Raw genomic sequence first — 15342 nt, 5'->3', positions numbered from 1 at the left:
TAAAACCTTCCTGCATTCAAGGAGTCCCTGGCCCTTCACAGTCTGTGACCAGCTGCCTATCACATACACAGCTTTCTAAGGTAGCACCATCTGCAGAGTGCTCTGCTACATCAGGTAAGTTAGGCATCTGTACAGTTCCCTGCGGCAGCCACTGGAGTGTCAACTTCCCACTGCAGTTTCAATTTCAGTGGGAACTTTGGCTAGTAGCTGTAAGTTTGGGTAACACAGGTCTCTCAAGGCCTGAAAGGATACACCATTCCCCCCGCCCCCTTCGAGACAGGGTTTCTCTGTATAGCCTTGGCTGTCCTGATGGACAGCACAGAGGTAGCACCTCACACAAGCCCGTTCTCATGTGTGCCTCTGGCCGAGACTCCCATGTTCCTTGTCCCTGTCAGTATCAGGGGCCTAGACAGACAATCTGCTCTTAGCCTCTATACTGTCCACACTAAAGATGTTTCCCCTTAATCCCAGTGGTTCTCAGCTCTCCATTTCTGGCTGCAAATGATTGATGTGCGTCACTAGAAGCTGCAGCAGGTGGCTCCCCACCCTTCTGGGTTACTCCACCAGTGACAACACAGGCAGACGTGGCTTGGCTTCCTTTTTGGTGTGTTTTATCGGATAGCAGCCTGCTCAGAACCCACAGAAGCTAACCCCTCATCCCAGACAGCTGCAGTGGTCCTCTCCCCACAGGCCCGGCTCCGTGCTTCCCTTTCTGGTGAGTAGCACTCTTCTCCTCCTCTGTGCCCTCGGTGTCACCTGTGTACTTAGCTACATGCTGCCACCAAGGCGTCTACACCCCAAGCTTGAATTTATGTGTTCAGGTGTCATGTGCACCAGGACCTTTGTCACAGAGTTCCAGACGGTTAGGGCTGCTTGTAGGGTGAGTAATGAGCCTCCCTCCTGACACAGCGAAGGCTCAAGAGCATTGTCTGTGATTCATACATTGAAAGGGGGGAAAGTAGTGTTGGGACAGGTAGCAAGAGGGCTACCAAAAGTGCAAAAGGGGTGACAACCTTGGGTCTAAGTGACTGGCCATGGAAAGGACTCATATAGCAGAAAAAAACTTGGCAACAAGAAGTGAGTTGTGAAGTGGGCTGTGAGTCATTGGACAGTGAAGTGCTCGGTTGTCATTACTGTGTTCAGTATGTGAAGAGTGGCCCAGGGAAGACTAAGGCATACACATACAACTGTGTGCAGTGTGGCCACCTTTCCACGGAGTGTGTGTTGTGTTAAATATGCCTCAGAAATTTAACAATGGCTCAACTGGAAAGTGGTACTTGAGTTTCTAAAATCATTTATATATAAGGAGTGTGTGTGTGTGTGTGTGTGTGTGTGTGTGTGTGTGTTTATGATTTTGAATCTTTTTTGTGCATTATGAAACTACTCCTTTTTAATCAGAAAAGAAGCTGTTATTTTAAATGACCCATCCATAAAAAATTGCTGTGTCCTTTCTTTTATGGTATGTTCACCTTCTTCAGTTCTAAGAAAAAAAATTAAAGACTTACTTTACTTTTAATTATGCATGTGCACAGGTGAGGAGAGCAGATGCTCGCAGCACTGGTGGTTGGTTGTGAGCCATCTGACGTGGCTGGGATTCATACACAGGTCCTCAGCAAGAGCAGTATCTGCTCTTAACTTCGGAGCCATCTACCCATGACGCCCCCGCCCTCGCTCATCAGTTCCTAATTAGCCTGCTCTAAAGCCAGCCAGCAGGCCAGGGCAGCTGCTGCTTAGTGTCCGTTCCAGTGTCTGAGGGAATCTGCCTCTTTATTTTCTTTGCCAAACAATCCAAAATATTACTCGTTTCAGCACTTGGAGTTTCAGAGCCCCTTTCTTTCTATTTCTGTCCACTCTTGCCTATGCTCTCGTCTTGTGCTCACAGGACCCAGGGAAGTGAGCTCCTGACCCAGGCTTCGTGAATGAGCCCTATGCTAGGTGACTCAGAGTTCCTGACCCAATGTAAAAAGAAGAAAAAAAAAAAGCAGAGCTGAACACACACACACACACACACACACGTATATGGTATATATGTGTATATATATGTGTGTATGTGTATGTATGTATGTATGTATGTATGTATGTATGCATACATGAGATGGTTCAACTCATGAGTAGCCAATAGGACAAAGGTCAAAGAATAGAACAGACCTGGGTTCATAACTTCTGTTCACAGCGTGAGCTACTGTGAGTGCCAGTAGCATTGGATATGGGTGATGACAAGGCACATCCATCTGAATTTTTTCTGTCAGTTCCTTAAGGAAAACAAAGAATAGGAAAATAATGGCAGAGTGAGGATAATTTCAGACTGGCCTACCGCATAGGCAGTTTCCACTTCTGTAGAATGAGCCGCTTTCCTCTGCCTCCTGGATGCTGTGCTTTCAGGCTTCACGTCTTAGCTGATGTGTCTTTCCTGCCACAGAACACTGGTCCCTTGCCTCACCCCGTGACTCTAAGCAGAGTGACTCTCAGGGAAGTCCTTCTTGTCCTCATCCCTGCAGCCGCTCCGGACACTGCTTTTGTCATTTCCAGCCTCAGCTTATTCACTGAACTTGAGTGTGAGCCTCTCAGGGTGTGAACTGTTGGGCCTGCTGTGTATGCTGAGCTAGTGTCTAGCACACTGGCCACTGACTGTGGATGGAAGTGACCTTACAGAGCTTATGTTCTGAGCAGAGCGGAGCGGAGCCTGCTACCCGATTGTCCACCCAGCCCTGGGATCAGGTAGGAGTGTCACTGCCCTCGTTTTCCAGATGAGCAATCCAGGCTCTGTGAAGACGTGTTCCTTGTGGCCAAGCCCCACCTGCAGAAAGAATAAAGCAAAAGCAGAGGAGCAATGGTTTCTGGCCCAGTGGTCTTCCCATAGTCCAGGCCACCACGGACTCAGCTGTCGGGGTCCACAAGGAGAGCAAAGTGCTGAGAGAGCGAAGTCAGAGCTGTGTTGAGTTGAAGGCTGCTCACTCCCGGGACGTGAGTGGTTCCTTCACTCTCTGAGTGTTTTTGTCATATGTGGGCTTTCCCCCTTCTTTTTTCTTCCTTCCTTCTCAAGGCAAGAAGAAAATGAAAGCTAGCTCTGAGACTGCCCGGGCAGCAACACATCTGACAAGTATCTGTCCAAAGATTAAAAAGAAATCAATTTAAATTTCCAAAGCTGCCTGTGGTCTTCATGCAGGACTTCAGGGGGGAGTGTGTGTGTGTGTGTGTGTGTGTGTGTGTGTGTGTGTGTGTGTGTGTGCACACGCGTGCATGCTTTCTCCTTTGGTTCTCTCCAAATTTCCTGTGTCAGAAACAGATTTATAATGGAAGAAAGAGTAATCTTCATAAGGAGCTAGTGTCTGATTTCTGTCCTAATTAGTGGAGCCTGGAGTGGGCTGGCAGCTGTGGCTCTGGCAGCTGGAGGAGGCTTTGTAAGCAGGTGTGATGAACACCTCTCTCCCTTTAAAAAAGGCTGGCAAGTTATTTTATGACAGCTCTTACAATTTCACACACTCAGTAAGTATTCTAATTTATTACAAAATTTAAAAGAGAAAAAAAAAATCAAGTCTTATTTTTCACTGGTGATCATGGGTTAGGCTTTTTCATGACAGCTTCTGTTCCAAGAATGGTACAAGTTACTGTTAATATGCTTAAAGATCATAAAGCACAGTCTTGTGAAATTTACATTTTAATCTAATAATTTTAGTGGCCTCTTTATTAGCTTGAAGCATCTCTTCTTTTTAATTGGCTATGTGGCTTTGGAGTAGGTGCATCACAAGGTGGCCAGCTGCTGTATATTAGGTTGTTTCCAGACTTCTGCTCTGTAAGAAAATACTCCAGCATTTAGAGACCAGAGCAGGTTCTCAGCAGAGCATCTACTGAGCAGAGGTGTCCTGAGCTACACATTGGTGCTGTTTACCCCCACGGTGGCTAGTAAACATGCACACCAATGGCTGCACACCCTGCACTAAGAAGAGTTCTTATTACTTGTACCAACATAGTTGTTGCTGTCCTCACACTATAACTTGCTATGACCAAAACCGCCTTCCTTTTCTGGCTTCTTTCTTCTGAAAAATTTCTCAGGTGTCCTGTGACCACTGTCCAAACTCTTCATACAAGGAAAAGTCAGGTGACATAAGCCATTGGTTCTAGAAATATGTGGAGTGATTTATGACTCATGTTTCCAGGCCAGTCGGCGCTTCCCAAAGCGGCCTGCTTAGTTTAGGGGTACTTTTCGTTTAGTGGAAAAGTAATTTTTATCCCCAAAAGGTTGCTTTTCTTTTTATCATTTGAATTTCCTATCTTAGCATAGGCTTAGTGTTGTCTTGATGATACCCGAAATGTGGCTGAAGCGAAATCCATCACCCCCAAAAGAGCCAAGGACCCCACAACAGTTTAGAAATGCAACTTGGGGAGAAGTTGTGATTCTCAAACTTAATAAGAAAAGAGTATAATTTTCTGAAAAAAATGCATGTCCCACTTTTATTCATCCAGAAGTATTTCAAAGTAATTATAAACAGAGATTAGATAAATTAGAGGGTGTGTTAGAAGGCAACACAGCCAGCTTATTTAGGTGGGGAAGAATACCTAGTAATGGATAAAACATCATAATTTGTTTGATGAAAAGAAAAAGAGAAAAAAAAGTACATGCATAGAAACAAGCCTGGGAAAGAAAAACAGAAGCTGATATCAGCCTGGTGCAGTGGCGCATGCCAGTAATCTCAGCACTCGGGAGGCAGAGGCAAGCAGATCACTGTGAGTTCGAGGCCAGGCTGGTCTACAAAGTGAGTCCAGGACAGCCAAGGCTACACAGAGAGACCCTGTCTCGAAAAACAAACAAACAAGCAAACAAGCTGATATCAGTTATTGGAGATCTAAATGTTTCAGTATTTTGATTCTTTTCTCTCAACTTTTGTATATTAGCCAAATATTTAAAAATTTTAAAGCTTTTTTTTTGGTGTGTTTGTGTCTGTGTCTGTGTGGGAGTATGTTCATGTGAGTGCAGATCCCTCTGGAAGCCAGAGGTATCATCGGTGCCTCCTGGAGCTGGAGCTATTAATGATTATGAGCTCCCTCTGTGGGGGTTGGAAACTGAACGTGGTCCTCTATAAGAGCAGTATACACTCTTAATCATTAAGCTAGTTGTCTAGCTCCATACTCTATAAAAAATACATGTTTAAATTTTTAAAAAGATTTATTTATCACTATTATGTATACAGTGTTCTGCCTACATGTACACCTGCACACCACAAGAGGGCACCAGATCACACTATAGATGGTTGTGAGGCACCATGTGGTTGCTGGGAATTGAACTCAGGACCTCTGGAAGAGCAGCCAGTGCTCTTAACTTCTGAGCCATCTCTCCAGCCCTAAAAATATATTGTAAAAACAAAAGTAAAAAAAACCCAAAAACAGTATATTTAAAGACAATATAAAGATTTCCCCAGCTACCTGCAGGTGCGGTGGGATTCAGTGAGGATGTGGCCCAGGCTGAGGTCCACACTGACTCAGGGTCAGCCCCACTCCAGGCTTCCATTTGTCTTAGGATGAACATCCAAAGCACTTTTTTCCCCCAGATCTAATCTCAAGCATACGGGACACACAGAGAAGTGTGTGTGTGTGTGTGTGTGTGTGTGTGTGTGTGTGTGTGTGTGTGTGTGTGTGTCTATTTAGCTCCAGTATATCTATTCATTTACCTATGTAATAGAATTTTACTTTTTAGAGTTTTGTTATGTAGACCAGCTTGGCCTGAACTCTCAATTCTGCTCTTTCCCCCCTGGGATCATAGTGCTACACGGCCACACAAACCCTCTCCTCTAATACTTTAAAACTGTGAGTTTGTGTGGCTCCCTTATTTCCAAAGCACAACACAAGGCACCAAGGTGCTTGGCAGAGCTGCTGTCGGAAGGGCAGGGAAGAAAGGTGTGGCAGCTCCCTGTGGGCTTGCTGATGATGGAGATGACTGATTACTGAAAGAAAAAAGAAACGTTATTTTTTCCTCTTTACTTTTGCAGCTTCTTTAAGTCCTAATAACAATAGCTGCAAAGATGTAAAATGAACAACACGCTCTCGTCCACCTTCCCACCCCCCTCCTCCCACTCAAAGCTCCCCGTCACCTTGGCATCACAACTGTCCTCTTGCGTTCCCCCATGGCCTCTTTCCAGGAAACCTCTGATCTGCCTTTGCCACTGGAGGCTGCTCTGCACTATCTTGAGTTTTACGTAAGTGAAAACAAACAATATACTTTTGGTTCGCCTTCCTTACTCAGCATAAAATTCTGTGTCGACCAGTCTGAACTCCAGTGCGGGGTGGCCACCTGTTCCTCTTCCTATCATGTGGACGCTCCAGCAGCTCTTCCATCTATCCACCATTACACTCACAGTTTGGCTGTCTCTTTGGCTGTCACTAACAAAGCTGGCGTGAAAATTCATGCGCGTTGGGGACGTAAGGTTGTGGTTTTTCTTAGGCAGCTACTCTGGAGTAGGAATGTTGGATGTGTGGTAAAAACACGTTTGACTTTTTATGAAGCTGCCAAACTGTCCTCCAGTGGGCTGGGAGATGGCTCGTTGTTAAAGTACTCGCTGTACACACTTGGATCCTCCGCACCAACAGAAGCCAAGTGTAATGGTAATGCCTATAACCCCAGCTCTGAAGAGGCATAGACTGGCTGATCTTGGAGACCAGCCAGTACAGCTGAAATGGTGAGCTCTGGGTTTAGTGAGAAGTCTTGCCATAATGAAACAAAACAAAAAAAGAAAGAAAAGAAAAATGTGCTACAGAGATGGTTCAGTAGTTAAGAGCATTGGTAGACAATCTTCCAGACGATCTGGGTTCAATTTCCACAACCCACATGGTAGCTCACAAACATCTGGACTCCAGTTCCAGAGGATCTGATGCCCTCTTCTGGCCTCATCCGGCACCAGGCACGCATCTGGTGAGCAGTCAGACATGAATGCGAAACACCCATATGCATAAAAAGGAAATGCAGAGACTGAAGACACTTGCTGCTGACCTCTGGGCTTACGAGGCACAGGTATTCACACACGTGCGTATACTCACATAACACAGACACAGATGGACACACACACACACACACACACACACACACACACACACACACACACACACATCTGACAAGCTGTTTTCCAGAATAGTTTTGTGTAAAGAAGTCCCTAGCACTCTGAGACAGGCAGAGTGGAGGAAAGGCCCAGGAAAGGAGGCAGCAGAATGTGCCGAGTTCAGTGTTGACTGGGGTTGGGGTGGAGGTGCTGTGCAGGCGCAGACCTCTCCTCAAAGGATCCAACTCTGGTTACACAAACCTGGGTTTCTTCCCCTTTCTGGATGTCTGGACACCCTTCTTCAGGGAGCACTGACCTGGTATTGCTAGCTCATGCCTAGGCGCTATAATAAAGTACAGGTAGGGAGGGGGGAGCCATTCTCAGAACTTACAGAAGTTGAGCCAGGAGGAAATGAGCTACACTGTAAGGATGGATCGGAGATGATCTGAGAGTCCCTGTGGCTCATCATCTGCAATGCAAGTTTTGCTAGATACTTAAGTTAAAAGAAATTAAGAATTAAATGCTTGGGCTGTTGTAGTAAAGAAATAAGTAGTAACTCTGGAATTGTTGCTTTCATCCCATATCTCCAACAATATTCTGACAGCTGCTATAGGCTGAAAAGGGACATGCATTCTAATGCTTTCTTGTGACTTTTTTTCACAAACACAAACAAGTTCAATGTTGAATCTCCACCTTTGGTGTTTGGTTCCTAGCATGCATTGTAAGTCTGTCTTCTTTCTGATTTTTGTTGTTGTTGTTCTTTCTTTCTAGAAGCTGGCTGGCATCTGACCTACTATGACACCCACAGAGTTTGCAGTAAGTATAGTCATGACCTCAGGTGCTTCAGACACACCTGTTCCCACTCTCTGGCCCTCCCTGCATGGGGACATGGGGAGGAATCTACCTGTGGGGATGGATGTCTTGTGTGGTGCTGCAGGAGAAGAGCCCTGTCAGCAGTGACCATCATTAGACGAGATGTTTCAGGCCACACCCACGCCTTTATATGTAGAGTCGGCATTGGGAGGGGCATGCTGTGAAGACAAGATTTAGTAAAAGCCCTGGCATGGACATATGCGCAATTTTCTCTCATAACACACAGCTCCTTCAAAAGGATACTGTGGTATTTCTCAGAGAGGCCAAGAACTGAACCAAGTTTAGCAGATCAAGTCATTATCTAGATTAAAAAAATTTTTAACATAAAATGAAATGAAGTATAGGATGGATTAATTATAGAAGCAAAGCTAGCACCTTACACTATTTGAGGGCTTTCATTTTGCATCTGTAAAAGGGAAAAATACGTTTTACAAGTAGATAATCAAAACTAAGCCTCCTCGGTAAAGTGAACAAATTTTCCTTCACAGTACCTTGTAGGTTTCTAGGACCTACAGAATGGGATGGCTGATTTAGATTGTCAACAAAATTATTTGTGACACACCAATATGTCCTTAGCATTGTCTGGGAATATTTCCATGGCTGCACAGACTATTAATTTGGTCCCAGGAACATGAGGAGGCAGCCCTGATTTCCTCTGCAGTAGACCTTGGTTCCTGGCCTCTGAGGCTGAGGGGCTGATGCTCAGCAGTGCTTCTCAGACGCCATCTTTCATTTGCATTTTGGAAAATGGTCAAACCTGAAAAGCCAGCGCAGATAAAGGAAGTCGAGTCCCCACAGTGATGACATTCCATGGATAGAGAAGTCCTGATGGACGCTGGGAGCCTGGTGGACCTCAGTGAGCCTGGGGCTCCCACACAAAAGAGTGTAAACTGGCTATGACACCCTGATCCTGCCCCTCTGAGATCTGACCACTCAGGTGCTGCACGTGCTGCCAGCGCCTATTACTGACCTGCAAGCTGAGGCTGGGGGACTTGGTCGAGCATCCAAGGTCTCAAGCAAAGTGGAGGAGCAAATGAGGGGTGGAGGTATTTTAATTACTGAGCCAGTTCTCCAGAAGGCACTGTGGCCTGGAATCCTGGCCCAACAAAAAGCCTGGCTACCTGTGTCTCTTCAGGACATGCTATCTTCCTCTTTTAGGAGTGCTGGGGGCATCTGGGTGGCCTAGGGATCCAGGGCATTTGTCATTCCTCTTTGTAGTCAAGCCTCCTCCAGGAGCCTTTCCGCTCTTCCTCGGTGCTTGTGCAGGAACCCACCTTTCCCAACGTACTCAACCCTGCGGGCTCCGCAGGGCACCAGCTCCCTCTTCATGTTTCTTCTCCCCAGACACCAGACCACAAACATCTTGAGCCGACTCCTCTCTTATGTACTTTTCCTCCTCCTTCCTTCCTTCTCTTGACTCCTTATTCACTCTGCCACGGAAATCTGCCTCTGTCCTGGGAAACTGCATTTGTGAATATTTGTGTCCTAGAGAAATGGCCTCCCCTGTAGCCTGTACGGAGGGGTTTGCTAATTGCTTCTAATCCTTGTGTTGAATGATTGTTAATATTTAATGTTGTTAATCATTTTAATAAGCCAGCAGTTACTCCTCAGTCAGCTTTATACCCAAATAACCACACAGAGAAACTAGGATCCATTTAATTAGGCCAGAGCACAAAGCATTGCAATAATTACTCCATCCTAAACCTCCAAGCTAATACAGTTCCCTCCCATTCCAACTTCCTTTTTTCCTCGTATCCTCGGTCTGGCTCATTTCCCCTGGTGTTTCCTGGTCCTCTCACAAGCATCCCTCCTCATTTTCCTGCTCTTTCTCCTACCCTCTCTTGACCAAGATGTCCCATCCTACCCTCTGTATTGCTCGGCATTGGCTAGTTGGCTTTTATTGGCAACACAGAGGACAACTGTGGCATGTTTACACAAACTTGAGACAGGAGACACTTAGAGTAAACATCACAACGCAATGTTCAGATTGAAACCAGAGAGTGGGGTAGGGAACTCAGCATTTGAATCAACAAGGGTAAACTGTGCACCGTCCACAGGAACATTATGCCAACACCTTGGGATAATTTAAGAGTCTATTAAAGCTATTTGAACAAACAACAACAACAACAACAACCTAACTAACACAAGTAAGGATAGCAAGTTACCAAGAAGAGACTCGATAATCTTAGAGCATATATAGGGGGAGGAGGTCTCCCTCAATCACAGACATAGTGGAGGGGAGAAGGGGGGTAGTGGGAGGGAGGGAGGAATGGGAGGAAACAGGGGAAGGGCTAACAATCAAGATGTAATATGAACAAATTAATAAAAAAAATGGTAAAAAAAAATGAAAACTAAAACAACAACAACAACAAAACCACACAAAAGTCCACAAAAGCAAAGTTTTGCATCATCTCTGTGTGGGCTGCTAATTATCCTTATTCATGTTCATAGTCTACCTCATGTCCCGCCCACCTGTAAGTCTTCTACTGTCCTGGTCCTGGGTCTAGGTGCTCTCACAGTCTAATTCCATCCCCAAAGCTCTTCTTCCTCTCAAACTCCACTTGGGACCCTCAGCTGACAGCTTGGTTTCCCCAGGGACCTGGTCTCATGTCCAGTGTTGGCACAACTTTTCTGGCACCAGAGATGCATCTTCTGACACTGGTCTTTCTTTAAATTTAAATTAAGAATTGTGTCTGGACCTGGGGACCAATATATCTAAAACAGAGAGAGGAGCTTTGCTCAGTTTTTCACAACATGAGCTCTTTAGAGCCACTCCAAGACACCCATGAGGTCCTCCTGCTATTTCCTGCCAGCCAGGGTCAAGTAGGTTGGACTTAGCGGTGTGAGCCTCAGAATTCTGGAGACATCAGCCTCCTACTATGTAATGATTATGATGAACTTACTTGGTATGACCTGGTATCTATCTAGTAAAAATAACACACAAACACCCCCCCCCACACACACAGATAATAGTCCATACTCAAATAACTCAAGGAAATATTACTAAGGAGAATGTTAGAGGACATCTCAAGAGCCTTGTATTGTACCAACAAGCCATTAAAATGGGAAAAAAATTCTTCAGAGATGAATCTGCTTGGATAATTGTTACTTTCAAAAATGAAAATGGAATATGCAGATTCTCCAGTATTTAGCAACTATAGGGTTTGGGAAAGGCTGGTTGGCCATCAGAAGCAAATGGGAATTATATAGCACAGCTAATGAAAAGTAGGGGAATTTTATTATTCAATATGAATAAGTAAGTATATAAATTAACTAATGTACTAACATACTTACTAAAATTAACTACCCTCACAGAGAGTAAGTCTAGTTCAAATACAGAGAGATGACTTGAAAAAAAATTATTGTACTTGTCTCAAGGAAAAGAAATGTTGTAAGACTGTCCCTCAGGGCAGGACAACTGATGACTAAGAGTCTCTGTGAAACTTTAAAGCCTAATGGGAACCGCAAAGAGGAGCTGGTGGGGGTAAGATGGAGGCTTCAACAGTGCAGCCCTGGACCTGGCACCCTCATACATCCACTCTCTGCCCACCTAGGTTTCATCCACCCCTTTCTCCTCTAGCAGTGGTACCCACAGGAAGTACAATGACACACTAGCATACATGTCTAGATGTCTATGCATGTGTACTTGTGTGCATGAGTATGTAGATGTGCATGTGAGCAGGAGGGTGGGCATGCTTAGGCATATGAGAGTGTGCAAGTGCAAGTGTGCCCTACTCATGTGGCCATGTGTGCCTGTCAGAACCAGTGTCCTGGGTGTGTGATCACTGTGGTCATACAGGGTTCATGTGTGGCCATGTGTGTCTATCAGAACCAGCATCCTGGGTGTGTGATCATGTGGTCATACAGGGTTCATGTGCTTAAGAATGTTCATATTTGACTTAAGGCTTACTGCCTTGAAATTTTAATATTTTTTTTCAACAAGAGCCCTTGGGAACTCTTAAACACACTCACATTTAAGTGTGCAGTTGAGGATGTCACCGTGTGTGTGTGTGTGATGAGTGTTGTGTTGCATGTTTATACTTCTAGGGCTCTCAGGAAACTCAGAGGTGTTGTGACTCCAGTAGGTTTAAGAGCTCCTGATTACTTTTTTTATTTACAGATGCGACTAGTTGGGGGAAAGGACTGTCCCATGTCACAGTCACTCACACAGTTCAAGTAAATGCCCATTTGTGGTTCCTATCATATCAGAATACTTGTCACTCACACCATGAGCATTCATTTGCTTCTCTGAATTCTTCATGAATAAGTTAAGTTCTATGAACGTAGAAACCAGATTCGATTACCTAGTATCTTTAGCAGTTAGCACAGTAACCAACTTACAGATGGCTCATAAACATTTACTAAATAAACATTTCACTGGTTACTATCTATTGTTTTAACAAAACACCGTACATTGGGTTAACTGTACAGAAACTTTTCTTCAGGCAGCCTCATCTGGCCAACCTCTGGTCCTGGTTATACCACACAGTATGGCAGAAAACAACATAAAAGAGGAAGCACACAATCATATGGCAAGACAGGACATGAGAGAGATTTGGGGGCCAGGCTCCCCCTCTTTTATGACAAACTGCTATTTTAGGAACTAGGATTCCAAGAGAACTCATGAATGCCTTCCAAGGTAGTGCCCATTACATAACCAACAGTAGGCCCCACCTCAGACCATGATACTGGTGACCAGTATTTCATAACCTTACACGCTCAAACCAAACTAAATCACAACGCAGTCCTCCTCCCAACACACGTGTTCCTTTTGCTTTTCCATAGGGCTTTGGCATTGGGCCAGGCTATTCTATCTATCATCAGGCAGGATGACTTGACTGAATGCTCTCCATGTTCTTTACAGAGCCTTATGCCTGGCATGTTTGACGACTACAGCTATGACTCCACTGCTTCCACAGAAGACTATGTAAATTTCAACTTCAGTAGCTTCTTCTGTCAGAAAAACAATGTCAGGCAGTTTGCGAGCCATTTCCTTCCACCTCTGTACTGGCTTGTGTTCCTCGTGGGCACGCTGGGCAACAGCCTGGTCATCCTTGTCTACTGGTATTGCACAAGAGTGAAGACCATGACCGACATGTTCCTTTTGAATCTGGCCATCGCTGATCTGCTCTTTCTCGCCACTCTTCCCTTTTGGGCCACTGCTGCTGCTGGCCAGTGGACATTCCAGACCTTCATGTGCAAGGTTGTGAACAGCATGTACAAGATGAACTTCTACAGCTGCGTGCTGCTCATCATGTGTATCAGCGTGGACAGGTACATTGCCATTGTACAGGCCATGAAGGCTCAGGTGTGGAGGCAGAAAAGGCTGCTGTACAGCAAGATGGTCTGCATTACCATCTGGGTGACAGCAGCTGTGCTCTGCACCCCAGAAATCCTGTACAGCCAAGTCAGCAGGGAATCTGGCATCTCTATCTGTACCATGGTCTACCCTAAGGATAAGAATGCCAAGCTAAAGTCAGCTGTCTTGATCCTGAAGGTGACGCTGGGGTTCTTCCTGCCCTGCATGGTCATGGCTTTCTGCTACACCATCATCATTCATACCCTGGTGCACGCCAAGAAGTCATCCAAGCACAGGGCCCTCAGGGTGACCATCACTGTCCTCACTGTCTTCATCGTGTCTCAGTTCCCCTACAACTGCATCCTCGCAGTGCAGGCCGTCGATGCCCACACCATGTTCATCTCCAGCTGCGCTATTTCCGCCAATATTGACATCTGCTTCCAGGTCACTCAGACTGTTGCATTCCTCCACAGTTGCCTGAACCCAGTTCTCTATGTTTTTGTGGGGGAGAGATTCCGCCGGGATCTGGTGAAGACCCTGAAGAACATGGGATGCATCAGCCAGGCCCAGTGGGTCTCCTTCACTAGGAGAGAGGGTAGCTTGAAGCTCTCTTCTATGCTATTGGAAACAACTTCGGGGGCTCTCTCCCTCTGAGAGAATCCCCTGAGGCAGATGGCCCTTTTTGGAAAAAGTGAAATATATAGACAAAATACAGTCTCCCCACTGATGAGACTAAAGAGAAAGCAAATAGTAAGGAAACAGGCAGGGCGGGGGTGGGGTAGGGTGGGGTGCGGGGGACAAAACAAACAAACTAGGATGAGCTTAAACAGCTTTATTGTGCTCAGGTAGGATCTGCCAAACAAAATTTTCAAAACTGACCCCTCCCCAGAAAGGCACCAGTTGGTTTCTGGTTGCAGTAACTGCAACTCTGAGGAGGGTATGTGAACAGCAGCGAGGAAGCCCCTGTCAGTGCAGCTGGCTTCTGGACGTGTTGGCTTTCTTTAGTGCTCCACCTCTGTTACTTCACATCCGATGCTGCTCCTCTCCAGAGGAGTCAAGTACACTGGCCGTCACCATAGTCCACAAAGCAAGGCTTAGTGACATTTCCCACTCATAAAGTCTTTTCTCTATAGTCTTACTGGTGGGAAGACTGTCTATCTCATTTTTCTGAGGTGGAATGCTATTCGGATCCCCCTGAGCCGGGGAGGGGGCAGGGAAACCACTGCTCCTGTTTTGGTGCTATCTGTAAAGACAGGCTGGTCAGCCCATACACAGCTGACCATGTCACAGCATCACCTCGAGTCTGTTGCTCCCGGCCCACTGTGTGTCTAGCAAGAGATGCCATGTCCAAACCTGGCTGCAGGCTTGATCCAGGAGAGGATCTAGCCTGCTCCCTGGTGTGGGCAAAGTGGCCCTCACAGAATGAAGCCTGGGATGATGCTTGGATGACGGGGGTGGGGGGGGTGGGGGAGTGGGGGTGGGGTGGGGGGGGTGGGAGGGGGTGGCCTTTGAGACTTCCTCAGGGCAGAGGCACTGGCTAGAGGTTCTCCCATCTTCTCCATGTCAGTGACATGCACTCTCCGAGGCTCTCAGAATTGTTTTTGCCTCTTTGTTGCCTCCCCTTTCCTTACTCTGCAGTGCCAACAGCTTACAAACTTTTAACTTTAGAGAGCTTTAAGAAAAATGGGTTGGAGAGATGGCTCAGTGATTAAGAGCACTGACTGTTCTAGATGACCTGGGCTCAGTTTCCAGCATTACATGGCAGCTCACAGCTGTCTAACTCCAGTTCCTGAGGATCTGACACGCTCACACAGACATGCATACAGGCAAACACAACAATGCACATGAAATAAATACAATTTAAAAAGAAAAATATGTAATATAATTCACTTTTCACCTATGTTTTTAACTACATGTTGAATTTCTCACGTTGAAAAAGTCATTGCATATCTTGGAAAAGTGCTTTATAATTTAAAAGTGCTTATAACTTGCCATTTGTTTTACCCTTTCTCAGTATTGTAAGTATAAGCAATTAAAGATTACATAGAAATACAGTCATTGTAAAAGGTAAGACTGTGGTAAACCTTTACACATCCAACCTACCCCAATCAAGTTTTTCTCTCTGCCCTTCATCTTTCACGC

General features: G+C 45.6%; 1 protein-coding gene across 1 annotated transcript; it reads left to right on the top strand.

Annotated features, from left to right (window-relative positions):
- The first annotated feature begins 536 nt into the window (after positions 1–536).
- CCR9 (C-C motif chemokine receptor 9) lies at positions 537–13957 on the top strand. Its single transcript, XM_084754773.1, has 3 exons — positions 537–715; positions 7800–7844; positions 12766–13957. Exons 2-3 carry the CDS (start codon positions 7824–7826, stop codon positions 13852–13854), a joined length of 1110 nt encoding a protein of 369 aa, XP_084610899.1. The 5' UTR covers positions 537–715; positions 7800–7823; the 3' UTR covers positions 13855–13957.
- Positions 13958–15342: the final 1385 nt, after the last annotated feature.

This window comes from Acomys minous (assembly GCF_964271855.1).
Source record: "Acomys minous genome assembly, chromosome: 13".
Taxonomy (NCBI): Eukaryota; Metazoa; Chordata; class Mammalia; order Rodentia; family Muridae; genus Acomys; species Acomys minous.
This window is presented reverse-complemented; position numbering and strand designations above follow the sequence as displayed.

What these genes read in the sequence shown, in the direction of transcription:
- CCR9 (XM_084754773.1), top strand. Translation starts at nt 7,824, where the DNA reads ATGACACCCACAGAGTTTGCA. An exon ending in TGACACCCACAGAGTTTGCA is followed by an intron (nt 7,845 to 12,765) that starts GTAAGTATAGTC and finishes TGTTCTTTACAG; the next exon opens with AGCCTTATGCCTGGCATGTT.